Here is a 14,174-nt window from a genome sequence, read left to right on the forward strand (position 1 = left end):
CACAGATTTCCCCCCAAAAAAACCCAAAAAAAATCAAAATATTCCCCAAGAAATTTGCAGATTCCCCCCCAAAAAAATCCAAATATTTCCCAAAAAATTCGCAGATTCCCCCCCCAAAAAAAACCAAAAAATCCAAATATTCCCCAAAAAATTTGCAGATTTCAACCCTCAAAAAATAAAAAAAAACAAAAAACCCCAAAACAAACTTCTCAAATCCCCCAAAAAACCCCAAAAACCTCAAAAAACCCTAAAAAAAACTCCTCAACCAGCCCAAAACCCCTAAAAAAAAACCCCAAAAATATTCTCAACTCTCCCCACAAAACCCCAAAACCCCCCAAAAGCCCCCAAAATTTGGGGTGACCTTGATGTCCCCTGGACGAGCAGGCCATGGTGAAGGAGAAGACCTTCACCAAGTGGGTGAACGTCCACCAGAAGGCTCCTGAGTCCCATGGGGGTCTCAGGGTGGATTTGGGGTCTCAGGGTGGATTTGGGGTGACCTCGATGTCCCCTGGACGAGCAGGACATGGTGAAGGAGAAGACCTTCACCAAGTGGGTGAACGTTCACCTGGAGGCTCCTGAGTCCCATGGGGGTCTCAGGGTGGATTTGGGGTCTCAAGGTGGTTCTGGGGTGGAATTTGGGGTGGATTTGTGGTGACCTCTATGTCCCTTCAGACGAGCGGGACGCGGTGCAGAAGAAGACCTTCACCAAGTGGGTGAAGGCCCACCCGGCGCGCGCCGCCTGCCGCGTCGGGGACCTCTACTTGGACCTGCATGATGGCTTTGTGCTCACGCGGCTGCTTGAGGTGCTCTTGGGGGAGACCATGGTGAGGAGACCCACACGGCGTCTTCATCGCCATCATTGCCATCATCATCATCGTTCTCATCTGCTGTCATCATTGCCATGAGTGGTGCATCATCATCATCATCATTCTCTGTCACCTTCATCGTCATTGTCATCATCGTCATCATTGTCATCTTCTGCTGTCATCATTGCCATGAGTGGTGCATCATCATCATCATCATTCTCTGTCACCTTCATAGTCATTGTCATCATCGTCATCATCACTGTCATTGTTGTTGCCCTCTACTGTTATCATCGCCATGAGTGGGGCATCATCATCATCATCATTCTGGTGGCTGCTGCGCTGTTGTTGGAAGGGTCGATGCCCCCAGGTGTTTGTGAACGCTGCAGGCAGCAGAGATCTCCTGTCTGGGCTGGCTTTCACTGCCAGGGCCTAAAGCGCTGCTTCTTTCTTCTCTGCTGTTTTGTCTCCAGGGCTTTCGGAACCGTTTCGAAAGGACTCGACAGGGCCACTGGAGGAGAGGTCAGTGTCAACACGCCCAGCACGTCTGGCAGCTCTCCAGGGCTCTCCCCTCTGCTGGGAGCTGTGGCTGCAGCTTTGGGGGCCAGCAGAGCTTTCCTGCACAGGCTGCTCCTCTGCAGGCAGAGCCGTGTCAGCCTGCAGAGCACAGCTGGGACAGACTTGGTCCTTCTGAAGTGCCCAAAGGAATGCAAGCAGGGCAGCGGTGTCTGTCAGAGCAGGACACGCTGGCTTGGTCTTCATATCTAAAAGTGGGAATGCATCAGTGCTGGAGACTGAGGCCCAATTTATCTTCACCCCAGCCTCAGACAGGAACACTATTTAGCAGTTTTTCCATCCTGCCTTTCATCTTCAAAGGGTACCTCAAGGCCTAAAGAGGGAGAGATCCTGCTTGGGCTCAGTTTGGGGTTTTAGTTCCACTGCAGCTGTTCACAGAGAGAGGGAGAGAAATGAGAAGATGGATGTCCAGAGCAAAGCTCTCTCCTAAACCCTGCAGTTGTGTTTGGCTCTGGGGTCAGTGACAGCCTGTGACAGGGATCACCTGAGCAATGGATGTGTGTGTTTGCTTTGTTGTGCAACCCCAACCAGAGCAGTTGCATCTGAAATCATGACCCAATCCCATAGAACTGCTAAAGGGTTCCCAGCTGTTTTGCTCTGTTTGCACAGAACCAGAATTACCCCCTGCTTGCAGAATGTGTTTGAAATATAATGAGAGTGTTGAGGCCATTTGAGAAGACTGTAGGTGCAGAGAATGTGGTTAGAGCTTGGAGGCTGACAGCTGAGGGGCCATTTCTGCAGGGCTTGCAAGGCCAAATGTCTCTGGCCATGTGTCCTGTAAGCAGCCCCCAGCGAGCAGAGCAATGGGCTGTGGGAATGGCACTTGCTGAGCTCTGGTGTCCCATCCCAAGGCAGTTTGGCACAGCCCGGCTCCGTCGCCCCAAAAAGACTCGCTCCGTGTTTGCTGCGGCCTCCTGCCACAGACTCCTCCAGTGAAAGGTCTGCAATGTCCTTTCAGGTGGCCATAAAGAAAATGAGTCTGAGAGGGCAGAACAGGGAACGAGCTGTGAATGAGCTCCTGCTCCTGAAGGACAAGAAGAACCCCAACATTGTCAGCTCTTTGGACAGGTGAGTGCCTCAGGCCTTATCCCGTGCCCGGGCCCTGCCTTAACCTTTCCTGCCATCCGTAGTCTGTAGCCTGTTTTGAAAATGCCTGACCCAGCCGTTTCTTCCCAAAACAACAGCCTGGAAGTTCGCTCCCTCCGTGTGCTTTTGTTGCTTTGGTTTGGTTTTCCCTTCAAGCTGACCCTGTTTTCTGTGTCTTACAACAAGTGCTGGTAAACCACAGCAGAAATTATTTCCCTTGGCTTCTTCTTCCCAGCCCTTTCCCATTGCTGCAGATGCCAGGAAGACCAGGTTCTTGTTCCCAGAAATGCCTCGTTTGCCCATTTGTCACTGGCCTTGCCTGTTTCTGAAGGGACTTTCTGAAAGGTTTTCTGACCCCTTTTGTCCCAAGAGCTGCCCGGCCTCCTCCCCTGGATAACCCTGGGAGCTGTGTTGCCTTGTTCTGCAGGGAAGGGTAGAACTGATGAGTTCAGAAGCTGAACCAGCTGGGGGCCAGTGTTGTGGGTCCACATTGATCTGGGCCTTTGCTAAACTGCATTTTTCACCTGCTTGCCATCTCAGGCCTCTCCTTTCTCACAGGGGTCTCCTCCTTTAGACTGTGCAGATCCCAAGGGCTGTGCAGCCTGGCAGGAATGTCTCTCCATCGGATTCTGTCCTCATTGACAAGTGGCCTGGCAACAAAACTCCACTCCAGGCTTTTCCATGGGGGAATTGAGCACTGCACATTGGTCTCCATGCCACTGCTTTCCTCTTCCAGCTTCCTTGTCGATGGAGATCTCTGGCTGGTGATGGAATACATGGATGGAGGAACTTTGCAGGACGTTGTCAGACAGACACGCATGGCTGAAGGAGAGATGGCAGCTGTCAGTCGGGAGGTGAGGGATCCTGCCTGTGACTGCCATGCCTTGGACACGATGGTCCTTCCCAGCAGGGCGTGAGAGCAGGAGTGGCTCCATGCTCAGGGCTTTGTTTCTCTGTTGTTTTTATGAGCTGGAGAAGAAAGAGCCCCTGCAGTGAACGGCCTGCCAGCAGCACTGCACTTCTACTCTGTTCTTGTTCTCTTTCCTGCTGTTGTGGCACTCTCTGTCTGTTTTGGATTTGATGTGCTGTTCTCAGCTTTGCCTTGAACCGTTTGCCTGGAGCTTGTCTGCACTGCACTCCTGGCCTGTCACAGCAAAGTCGCTGCTGGCAGAATTCTAAACTGTCCTTTCTTGTGTGATATATTCCGGCCATTGGTTTTTACCCTCGTGTTTCTTGTTCTCTCTCAGTGTCTGCAGGGCCTGGATTTCCTCCATTCGAACCGGGTGATCCACAGAGATCTGAAGAGCTCCAACATCCTTCTGGGCATGGACGGCTCTGTCAAGCTGGGTGGGTGTTCCTGGCCAGGCACGGCGCTCCCGGGGTGCGGCTGTGGGGCTGCTTCCCAGTGACGGCCAGAGCCCCACAAGGGCTGCTGGGGGCACTGCCCGGCCCCTGCTGCCAGCTGAGAGCGGCTGCCCCTGCAGAGAGCTCAGGAGAGGAGCAGGCTGTCAGGGGTGCCTTTGCTCCGGGAATGGCCCTCCCAGAGGGGCAGGAGTTGGAATCTGAAGCTGCAAGGGAATCAGTAACAGCAACTGCACGAAAGCTGAGGGTTTCTTTAAGGGTCCAGTTCAGTTCCATCTTTCCTTGGCTACAGCTCTGAGGACTTTTCCAGCTGACTTCACTGCTGCATTCTCAGACTGAGAGTGGGGAGTCTTTGTGCTTGGTTTCCTCATTCCAGCTGCCTTTGACAGTGTTTGTTTCTGTCCTCAGCTGATTTTGGCCTCAGCGCTCAGCTCAGCCCTGAGCAGGACCAGCGCAGCTCCATGGTGGGCACTGCTCACTGGATGGCCCCAGAAGTTGTCACCAGTTCTCCTTACGGCCCCAAGGTGGACATCTGGTCCTTTGGAATTGTGACCATCGAGATGGTGGAAGGAGAACCTCCTTACTTAAGGAAACGAGGGCCATGGTAAGAGGCCAATTCTCCCGCGGTTGCAGAGGCCTGTGAGCACAGGGTGACCCTGCACTGGGAGCAGCAGCTGGAGGTTTCTGCACATGGGGAAGGGAATTCCCAGAGGACTGGAGCCTCAACACAGACACATATTCTGCAGTCTCCAGACACAATTTTCTTTGGGATTTACGTTGTTGCAGTTCTTCTGGCTGTGAGGATGACCTGAAAATGTGAAGCAAGTGCACCAGCTCTTTACAATGGCTGTGGCAGCACCAGGGTTTGGGTTTTTTGGTTGGCATAGAAAAATGAGCTGTGAGCAGCATCTCTGCCAGGGAGGAAAGTGCCCCTGGAGCTGGGGCTGGGAAGCCAGGGTCGATGTGAGCACTTGTGGGTGGGAAGGAAGCTGGCAGAGCGCTGAGTTGGCTTTTCCTGCAGGCTCGCGCTCTGATCCGGCAGAACGGGACCCCGCAGCTGCAGGAGCCCAGGCGCCTGTCGGCTCTGCTGCGGGACTTCCTCGAGTGCAGCCTGGAGCCGGACGAGGAGCGGCGCTGGTCTGCCCAGGAGCTGCTGCAGGTGAATGCCAAGCGGCTGCAGGGGAAGCAGCAGCGCCAGGGAGGGGTTTTCTTGTGGGGCCCCCTCCAATGGTCTCCGGTCTCACTGCTTTCCACACGCAAAGCAAGCAGAATCCTCGCCTGGTTTGGCTTGGCAGGGGCCTTTCGAGGTCATCTGCACCTGGGGCCCCACAGCGAGCAGGGCCATCTTCAAGCAGGTCAGGTGGCTCAGAGCCCTGCCTGACCTGAGCTTGGATGTTTCCAGGGAGGAGGCACCTCCCACATCTCTGGGCACCTTCTGTCAGTGCTTCCCCACTCTCCTGCTAAAAAAATTCTGCCTCAGACCTAATCTGAGCCTGCTTCCCTCTCCTGAGTTTCAGACCATTTCCCTTTGTCCTGTTGCAACAGAGCCTGTGAGGAAGTTGACTCTGGAAAGTAACGGTTCATTTCTTTCTTTTTTCTCCTTTGGGCAGCACCCATTTTTATCATCAGCCAAGCCTCTCTCCAGCCTGACCCCTCTGATCATCACAGCAAAGCAACTGAGGCAGCAGCGGAGGAGATGAAGCACTGGAGGACAGCGTTTAGTTACAGTAGTTAGTTAGGACAACTAGTTAGTTATGGTAGTTAGCAGTGCTAGTTGGTTAAGGTAGTTAGGACAGCCTGTTTGTTATGGCTCTTATGACAGCCTGTTTGGTATGGCAGTTTTTTGAATAAAAACTCTCTCAACTTCAACTCCCTTGACGTGTCCCTTCCTTCTCCCTGTGTGACTCAGCTGCCCGGAGCAATGTGAGGGGAGAGCGGGCCCAGCCTCGCCCAGAGCTGAGCCCCAGCAGAGCCCTGGCAGAGCCCAGAGCAGCCTCGGCATCTGCAGAGTCAGCCTGGAAGGAGGCACTTGGAGCCTTCTCGGCTGCACCCGACTCTTGGTTACAAACTGTGGGTGGTGGAAAATGCCACCGGCTCTGCAAGAGGGCAGAAGGGGCCCAGGGAAGGCCCAAGTGCTCCATGCAAGGGAAAAACCTGCCCTGGGTTTGTTATAAAGAACTATGTACTTGGTGGCTTTTGCTATTATGTCTTGACTTCTGCAACTTATTCCTAATCACAACATGAAAGATGAGCTGATTTTGATATAGGACAGTTTGTAATCACTTTTAACTGCTTTTGCTGTCGTACAATTTGTCGGCTTTTTGTGGCCAATGCCCTGGCCCCTGTGTCGCTCAAATCCTCAGAACATCATTCATGGATGATATTTTAGTTTGTGGACAGTGTGAAAAACATACATTATAGTTTTGGCTTTTGCAAAGTATTGAAGTGGATGCTACGTGTTGTGCATTAGAATGTTAACTTTTGCAGAAGTTGCTGCAGTTGTGAAATAATAACTAATGCTTTTATTTTTGTAACTAACTGACAAGAATAACTCAGAGATATTTGTGAAACAGCTAATGTTGATTTAAAGTATTTGTGGAAGTAGCTAAAACCGTCTGCATGGCCAGATAACATTTAAGGAATGGGTGTGATGAGGACCCCTGCCGCTGACCCTTCGACTGTCAATAACTGTCGCCTGCTGATGTGGAAACCCAGGACACTGGGAATATTTCTCTGTCTGCTCTGGGGTGCCCTGACCCCCAGGGGAGCACTGACTTTGACCCTCGTTCATGGAGAAAACTTCCAAAGCCTCAAGGTAAACTAGAAACCACAAAAGTGTGAAAGAGATTGTAGAGATTGTAGAGAGTGGTGGAGTATGTCACATGGGTGAGACATTTAGGTTTTAGGATTTTTAGTATGTTATAGATGGGTTCAAGATGGAGGATATAGGGTGTTGTCTTGAGTTCCCTTCTTCTTTCTTCTTGCCTTTAGGTGATGTCTTGTAATTGGGTAGAAAAATCCGCATTAAAAATCTGGGTCTTTAGGGCTCAGTTATTGGGTTAGAAAGGAAAATAATTTAGGTGTCCCTTCTTAATTGGGTAGCTTAGTTTTTGATTAGATTTAAAAGGCCTTGTAACAAGAGATTGTTGGCCATTTTTGTGCTGTTTTTTCCTGCACGCAGAGTCTGGTGCAGACAGTGTGCTGAAGTTTTGATAAGGTAACAATAAACAGAAGCTGAAGACCAAAGAAGTCCAATGTGTCTCTCCTTCCTGACACAGAACTGCTCCAGGAGGGTCTCCCCTGCCAGGGGAGCCCCCAGGGAGTTGCCCAACTTGGGACCTGCAGACTCAGCTGAAACTAGGGATCAGGGGGCTGTTGTGAGGAAGTGACACACAACGCTAAGAACAACAATCCACGATTCCTGCACGTACTCTAGAAAGGCGGCTTGGGGCTCAAACCAACTTCAAGAGTTCCTGGAACAAGTAAACGAGTTCAAAGAAATGTTTGAATATGTATAATCTTTATCAATATGTTTTTGAACAATATAATGGAAAAAGTAGATAAGAGTTGCCATGGTTAACCAGTGTGCCTCTGGCCATTGCCAAGCACCCAGAGCTGTTATTGATTTGTCTCTAATTATGCCTTCTTAAAGTTTTAAAAATTCTAAAGCATGAGGCTCATTTCTCACCAAACCCAAGGTACTCACCCCTTGCTTTCTTGCAAGCCATTGCCAATCCTCAATTTCATCTGGGTGGCGGAGAATGACGCTGCAATGAAAACAAGGAAAAGGAAGATGCACTGGTGTGGAGGCTGTCACGATCCGCTTATTGCGGGGTGTCGTGATGGTTCTTTTCACCGATCCCAAAAGTACAAAAGGCAAACAACAAGTGACTATTAGTTAATCACAACAAATGCACCTTTATTAGGGGCCAAAAACAGTATATGCGATAGTGGGGATCAGAAAGGAGATAAAAGAATAGAGAGGGAGAGAGAAGAGGGGTATGGGAATAGCTACCAACACAGGCGAGATCCTCAGTGGTCCGGACGATGGGGATCCGTCTGTCGTGTCGGGGGAGTCTCCGAAGCTCTGGTCGACTCGGGGTTCCAGTTATAGTCCACAGAGGAAAGAGGGGGGAACAAGTGTAACAATGAAAGTCCATTGTAATTGCCACGGGGGAACAGGTGAGTCCACAGAAACCACCAAAGCAAGACGAATACAATGAAGAATAAGTCCATTGAAATTACTGAAGGGAAACAGGTCATGTCATTAGTGGTCAGACCACCAAATTCCCCTCCTCCCTATAGTAGAGGTCTCAGTCTCAGTCCTTGGGAGGAGGGTTCTCGTTCTTTATTTGTCACAGTGGTAATGAGGCAGATGAGGGGTCTTCAATGAAGGACCACGGGAGTCACCCCAAAAGTTCATTCGGCTTAAGAACGGAGATTAGAAGCAGGCCGCGCATCAGGCTGTCCCGAGCTGGGTCCATGTCAGGTCCTTGCCAACTCCTTGCCAAGTTCTTGTCAGGCCTTGTTCGGAACAGCTAGCATGATGGTTCAGTGGTTCCACCTGCACTGTGTCCTGTTCTCAGCCGGAACTGCAGCGGGGGAAGGGATTCTTTCTTGTGGCAATCGGAAGGCAGAATGGAGAACAAGGGGCTTCAGACGGGCTCTTACAGAGGCCCAGGAGCCTACCATCAGAATCTCAGTCCCTCAGCTGTGGAGGACTCTGAAACAGGGACCAATTATAAAAGGGTGGCTGGACAGGAACAAACGCAGATCCCAACCAATGTGGTTAATCCTACGTTCTCCCTTTATTGTTTACAGACAGTAGTTTTTATACACTTCCAGATAGTTTACAATCGTGAGCACACTGTCATTGGCAAGCAATCATTGTTTTTTTCCCTCTCTTAAGGTGACTAAAGTTTCACACTGCAGACCTATACAAATTCACACCTAGATAGCTCAGTACATGGTATTATACCTTAACATAATTTCTGACTGCGCCACAAACTTATTCTTAACTGCGCCACAGGCTTCAAGGCCTCTGTGGCCCACATCTGAGGCATAGGCTGGGGTAGGTCAACCTTCATTCCAACCATATAAATCATGAACATCCAGATCGTGACCTCTTTCTCTCAGATATTGTTCTACACATCCCTCACTCAATTCCCTCACTCCAAGCTCTTCCCTCACTCCAAGCTCTTCCCTCACTCGGGGCACTCCCAGTGCTTCCCTTACTGGTGCCACCGTTGATGTCTGGTCAAGTTTGAGCTCTGTGAGAAGCTCTTCCCACACTCCCCACACTCGTAGGGCCTCTCCCCGGTGTGGATGCGCCGGTGCACAGAGAGGTTGGTGTTTTGCTTGAAGCCCTTGCCGCAGTCAGGGCAGCGGAAGGGCCTCTCCTCTGTGTGAATCCGCTCATGTAGGAGGAGACTGGAGCTGGTGTGAAACCTCTTCCCACACTGGGGACACTCGTAGGGCCTCTCCCCGGTGTGGATGCGCTGGTGTCTTCTCAGTTTGGAGCTCCACCCAAAGCTCTTCCCACATTCCAAGCAGGTGTAGGGCCATTCCCCAGTGTGGATCAGCTGGTGCTGGATCAGGTCAGAGCTCTCTCTGAAGCTCTTCCCACACTTCCCACACTCGTAGGGCCTCTCCCCAGTATGGATGCGCTGGTGTCTTCTCAGGGCAGAGCTCCACCCAAAGCTCATCCCACATTCCAAGCAGGTGTATGGCAGCTCCCTGGTATGGATCCTCCGGTGCTGGATCAGGTTGGAGCTCTGGCTGAATCTCTTCCCACACTCCCCACACTCGTAGGGCCGTTCCCCAGTGTGGATCCTCTGGTGGCGGATCAGGTGAGAGCTCCGGCTGAATCCCTTCCCACACTCCCCACACTCGTAGGGCCGTTCCCCAGTGTGGATCCTCTGGTGCCGGATTAGGCTGGAGCTCTGGCTGAAGCCCTGCCCACATTCCAAGCACTTGTGTGGCTTCTCCCTGCCATGAGCCTTCTCCACCAGCTCTGAGCTCCGCCTGGATCTCCGGCCGCCTTCCTGGCTCAGGGGGGCTCTTTCCTCCCCGCAGCTCCCTGGGCTGGGTTTGCAGCCCCTCCTCCTGCAGGATCTTCGGGGCTTTTCCTCCTCCTCCATCCAGCCACACCCTGGGAATGACAAATCCTGGTTTGGGAAAAAACAAGAGGAGAGCAACTTGGACTGGAGGTTACTCCCTGCCCAAGTTCATCTCAAGAAGTCATTGGTAAGTTTTTGTATGTAAGAACCTCCAAAACACCAAGATTCACCCCAGAAATCCTGCAAACTTCAAGACACACATCAAAAACTCCCCAAAAAATTCATAATTCAGCAAAAACCGCCTGCAAAAGATAAAGATTCAGCTGCCACATAAAACCAAAGCAACAACATTTAGCCCAAGCAAGCTCAGAAACACCAAGATTCACCCCGTGAAAATCCTGGATCCCCCTCCACAGTCACCTGCTGCATGTGGGGGGAGCAGCGCTCCTGGGGCTGGGGGGAGGCTGCAGATACAGGGAGGGGTGGAACCTTGTGCTGCTTCCTGTTTCTGCTCCTTATCCTGTGACTCTGCTCTTCCTCACACTCCTCTTCCTCCTGCTATTCCTCCTTCTCCTGCACAGTCCCACCTTCTCCTGCCACGTCCATCCTTTGACCATTTTGTTCCTCAACCCTGCTTCTCCTTCCCTTCTCCTCCTGCCCCCAGGCCCAGCACCCACTGCCGGCTCCCTCTTCCCCCCAGACCCACAGCATCCCAGCGCAGGGGCAGGGATGGAGCTGGGGCAGGTCGGGCTGGGGCAGCGCTGGGCTCTCGGCCGCTTCCGCCCGCACTCGGTCCCCACTGCAGCCGCTCCCGCCAGGACAGCGCGGGGGGCCCCGGCCTTGGCGCTGCCCCACTCCCACCTCCCCAAATTCCCCTCGTGGGGGCGATGGGGCCGAGGGGGGGGCGCAGGTGGGGTCCAGGTGGGGAACGCTGGGAGCTGCGAGTCTGCCTGGCAACTGGTGAGTCATCAGCGCCCTGCGCTCTGATTGGCTGAGCTCTGCCTGAGGGCTGGGGCTGCAGCAAAGAGGGGACACCCTGCTCCAGGGGGGATGTCCCGAAAACGGGGGACCCCCATGAAAGGAACAAGAGGAAAGTGTCTTTACAAACAGATGCTGTGAATCTGCTCCGAGATACGGCCAGGCACCTGTGCATAAGGAAGTAACAAGAGAAGCCATCACTTTCAGGAAATGTTATCAATTGATGACACAGACTGCTGTGCAGCCAAGGTCCTGCTTAATTCATGAACTTCCCGAAGAACAACAAAGACTTAACAGAGCCAGGAATATCGTCTGCTATACAACAGTGGGGTGCATATGAAGGGGGCATGTAGGAGGTGGATTGGGAAGTCTGCACCTCTCAAGTACTTCAGCCAGTGGGGAAAGGGAGAGGGAGATGTGGCCAGGAGAATTGGGATGAAAAGGAGGCTGTGTCCTCCAACAACTGCAGAGATCCCATGGGGAATGTCCCACGGCCTCTCCCATTTCTAGGAATGAAATTACTTTTACAGGACTCCTCTGTCTGCTTTGTGGACAGAAACCTCTGCTGATGTCAATTTTTCCGCACACCCTGGGGCTCATCCGGAATTCCTTCCACCATCCGGGGCGGCGGGCAGGGAGTGCAGCTGGAGGTGCCTCACCCACTTTGGGTGATCGGCTCCCTTGGCTGGCGGCGGCACCGGGATCGATTAGGGACCCGGGAGTGACCAGGAGACAGATGAGGGACACATCAGGGGGGTCTGTGAAGAGTCAGCAGGGAGAGAGCACTGAAAATCTCAGCAGTGAGTGCACTGGGATCTTCGGGGAGTGAACATGGCAGGGCACCCAGGGAGGGGAGAAAAGGGAAAGCCAGGCAGGGGTCCTGGCCAAAGGGATGATGATCCCAAAATGTCTCTGAAGGGTCCCTTGGGAGAATGTTGAGGTAGTCTGCACATTCCCCCAGAGGTAATTAAGGACATGGACAGCCAGGGGAGCAATAAGGGAAGTGGAGAAGGGATTTGGACAACAGGGGATGGATGGTGTTGGTGTGCTGGGAAGGGATCGGGTGAAGGGCAGTGTACAGCAATATGGTGAAGGCAAGAAGCAGCAGGAGGAATCTATGTGGTAAGAAAAAGGATGATCGAAAAATGAAGGAAGAGAAAAATACAGAGAACTGGGATGTATTTCAGCACTGTTCTATGGTCAGAATTTCCCAGCTGATCCAGATCCTTTCCATCCCGGGTTTCCCGGAGAGGAAAAGAAGGAGGTCAGGATGCCAGGGGGTTTCTCTGTGGTGGGCAGCGGCAGCACCGGGCGCAGAGGTGCGGGACTAGGAGCACGGGCTGGGGGCCTGTGGGGAGCTGCGGGGCCGGGCCGGGGCTGTGGGGCAGCCAGGGCTCAGCGCCGGGCGCTGCCTGACCCCACCAGCCCCGGGCAGGGCCGGCAGTGGCCCCCGGCCCCCAGGAGCCTGCGGGACGCCCCGGCCGCTGCCCGGCCCCGTGGAGCTGCCAGCCCTGCCCGCCGGGGGGGCCGCCTTTGGACACTGCGGCAGGACAGGGACCGGCTCTGGGATACGGGCTGGGGAGGGCACCCTGAGCACAAGGAGGAAAACAAAGCAACGTCTGGGAAATGCAGATTGTACATGGAAGGATCAGGATTTTCTATTAAGCATTTGCTTTGGGTCGCTGGAGAAAGGAAAGATTTTGCACAAAGCTCAGCAGCTCTCAGAGGATGAGCACCCACAGGCAGTGAGCGCGGCTGCAGGAGTGGCAGAAGAAGGCCCTGGAGCACTTGGGCACAAAGGCACAGCAGCTGAATGCAAGAAGGGATGAGCAAAAGGCCAAGCTGAAGGCAAAGGCCATGGCAAAGCTCCTACAGCCCCTCAGGGATCAACCCCAGGGCCCAAGGGGGCCCCAGCACCCAGGGGACAGGGTCGGCCACAAGCACCTGGCAGAGGCATTGCCCTCCTGGCCAGGGGAGAGCCCACCCAAACAGCCCCTGGGAAGGAGTCAGGGCTGTAAACCAAGATGCCATGGGTACGGCTTTTGCCGTTGGCTTTGGCAAGAAGAGGAGCCAGACCCAGGGCAGATATTCAATTCTCTCCCTTGCAATTGATCTTGGGAATTCCTTACCCTGGTAATTCTCCACCCAGTGCAGGGTGGGGATAAGGGATGTACATTTAAAGCAGTCTGTGGCCAGAGTCCTGTCTCTTGTGAAATCTCTCCCACAGGAAGCTGGGCTGGCACAGAGCCTGCCTTGGCACTTTGCTGTTCCCAACATCCAAGCAGGACATCGGGCCCTGCCTAAGGAGGGCAAAGCAGCACCACTGGTGGCCAAGTGGCGTGGCCCATGCCAAGTGTCCCTGAGGCCAGAAACAGCCCCCAGCACAGCTGAGCACGGGGGGACCCCTCAGCCTGGGCTCCAGGGCTCTGAAGCCCCGGAGATTTGCACTTCCCGCCTGCAGCAGGAGCATGGGAGGCCCCCACGGAGCCTGCACTGAAGGCAGCGCAGCAGCAGCCAGGGCTCCACAGCGGGGCAAGCCCCTGGGCCTGCCCACACATCCTCTGCTCAAATCCTCTGCCTGGGCACCCTCCTTGGGCATCTCCAGCCACCGGGGCCAATCCTTGCTGCCACTGCTGCAGCTTCAGTGCTTTCTGGGCCTGCACTGCCACAGCTGCTGGCGAAGACAACGGCACAATTCCACTCTGGGTCTCAGCCACACTCACACACTGCGCTGCCTGGGATTGCACTGATGGAAAATACACCAGGTCATAGACTTGAACATTTCTAACATTTTATTTCTCTACTCAGCCTTGGTTTGCCTTGGCCTCGGGGAAAGAAATGGTAAAGGTTTTTTTAAGGGATGTTCCACCACTCAGTGGAGATGAGTTTAACATCTCAACACTCTGGGAATGGCCCAAAAGATACCCACAAAGATAACGCCCAGCAGCAAACAGCAACCAACACCTACCCCAGACACTGCCCCCGGCAGAGCTGGAGACACCTGCTCTGGAAAAGGCTGAGAAGGAAATACAGCAGTTCCGACCTGATGAACAGCAGAAGCCAAGAAATCCGGGTCCAGTAGGAACCCAAACACTAAAAACTGCACAACTTGAAACTGTAGAACATTAAACCAATGGATTTAGATTGGTTCAGACTGTATCAAGTTTGGGAACAATCCAGTTAAACCCACGTGTCATGGAACGATTTTCTCTGTACACCCGGGCTATGTGGGGATGGAATGATTTCTGTTGCAGATCCTGGCCAGAAACAAGGAATGCCTTGACTCCTACACTAAACATATTGGTGGAGG

General features: G+C 53.1%; 1 protein-coding gene across 1 annotated transcript in view; it reads right to left on the reverse strand.

The window, feature by feature from the left end:
• LOC137467596 (zinc finger protein 585A-like) overlaps window positions 1-14,174 on the reverse strand; it is a 49,139-nt gene that overhangs the window by 17,491 nt on the left and 17,474 nt on the right. The window contains 3 exon segments of the mRNA XM_068179073.1: window positions 1,034-1,145; window positions 7,534-7,594; window positions 9,018-9,815. Of these exon segments, the coding sequence (XP_068035174.1) occupies window positions 1,034-1,145; window positions 7,534-7,594; window positions 9,018-9,815 (971 nt within the window).

The sequence above is a fragment of the Anomalospiza imberbis genome, unplaced genomic scaffold (genome assembly GCF_031753505.1).
Source record: "Anomalospiza imberbis isolate Cuckoo-Finch-1a 21T00152 unplaced genomic scaffold, ASM3175350v1 scaffold_69, whole genome shotgun sequence".
Classification (NCBI taxonomy): Eukaryota; Metazoa; Chordata; class Aves; order Passeriformes; family Viduidae; genus Anomalospiza; species Anomalospiza imberbis.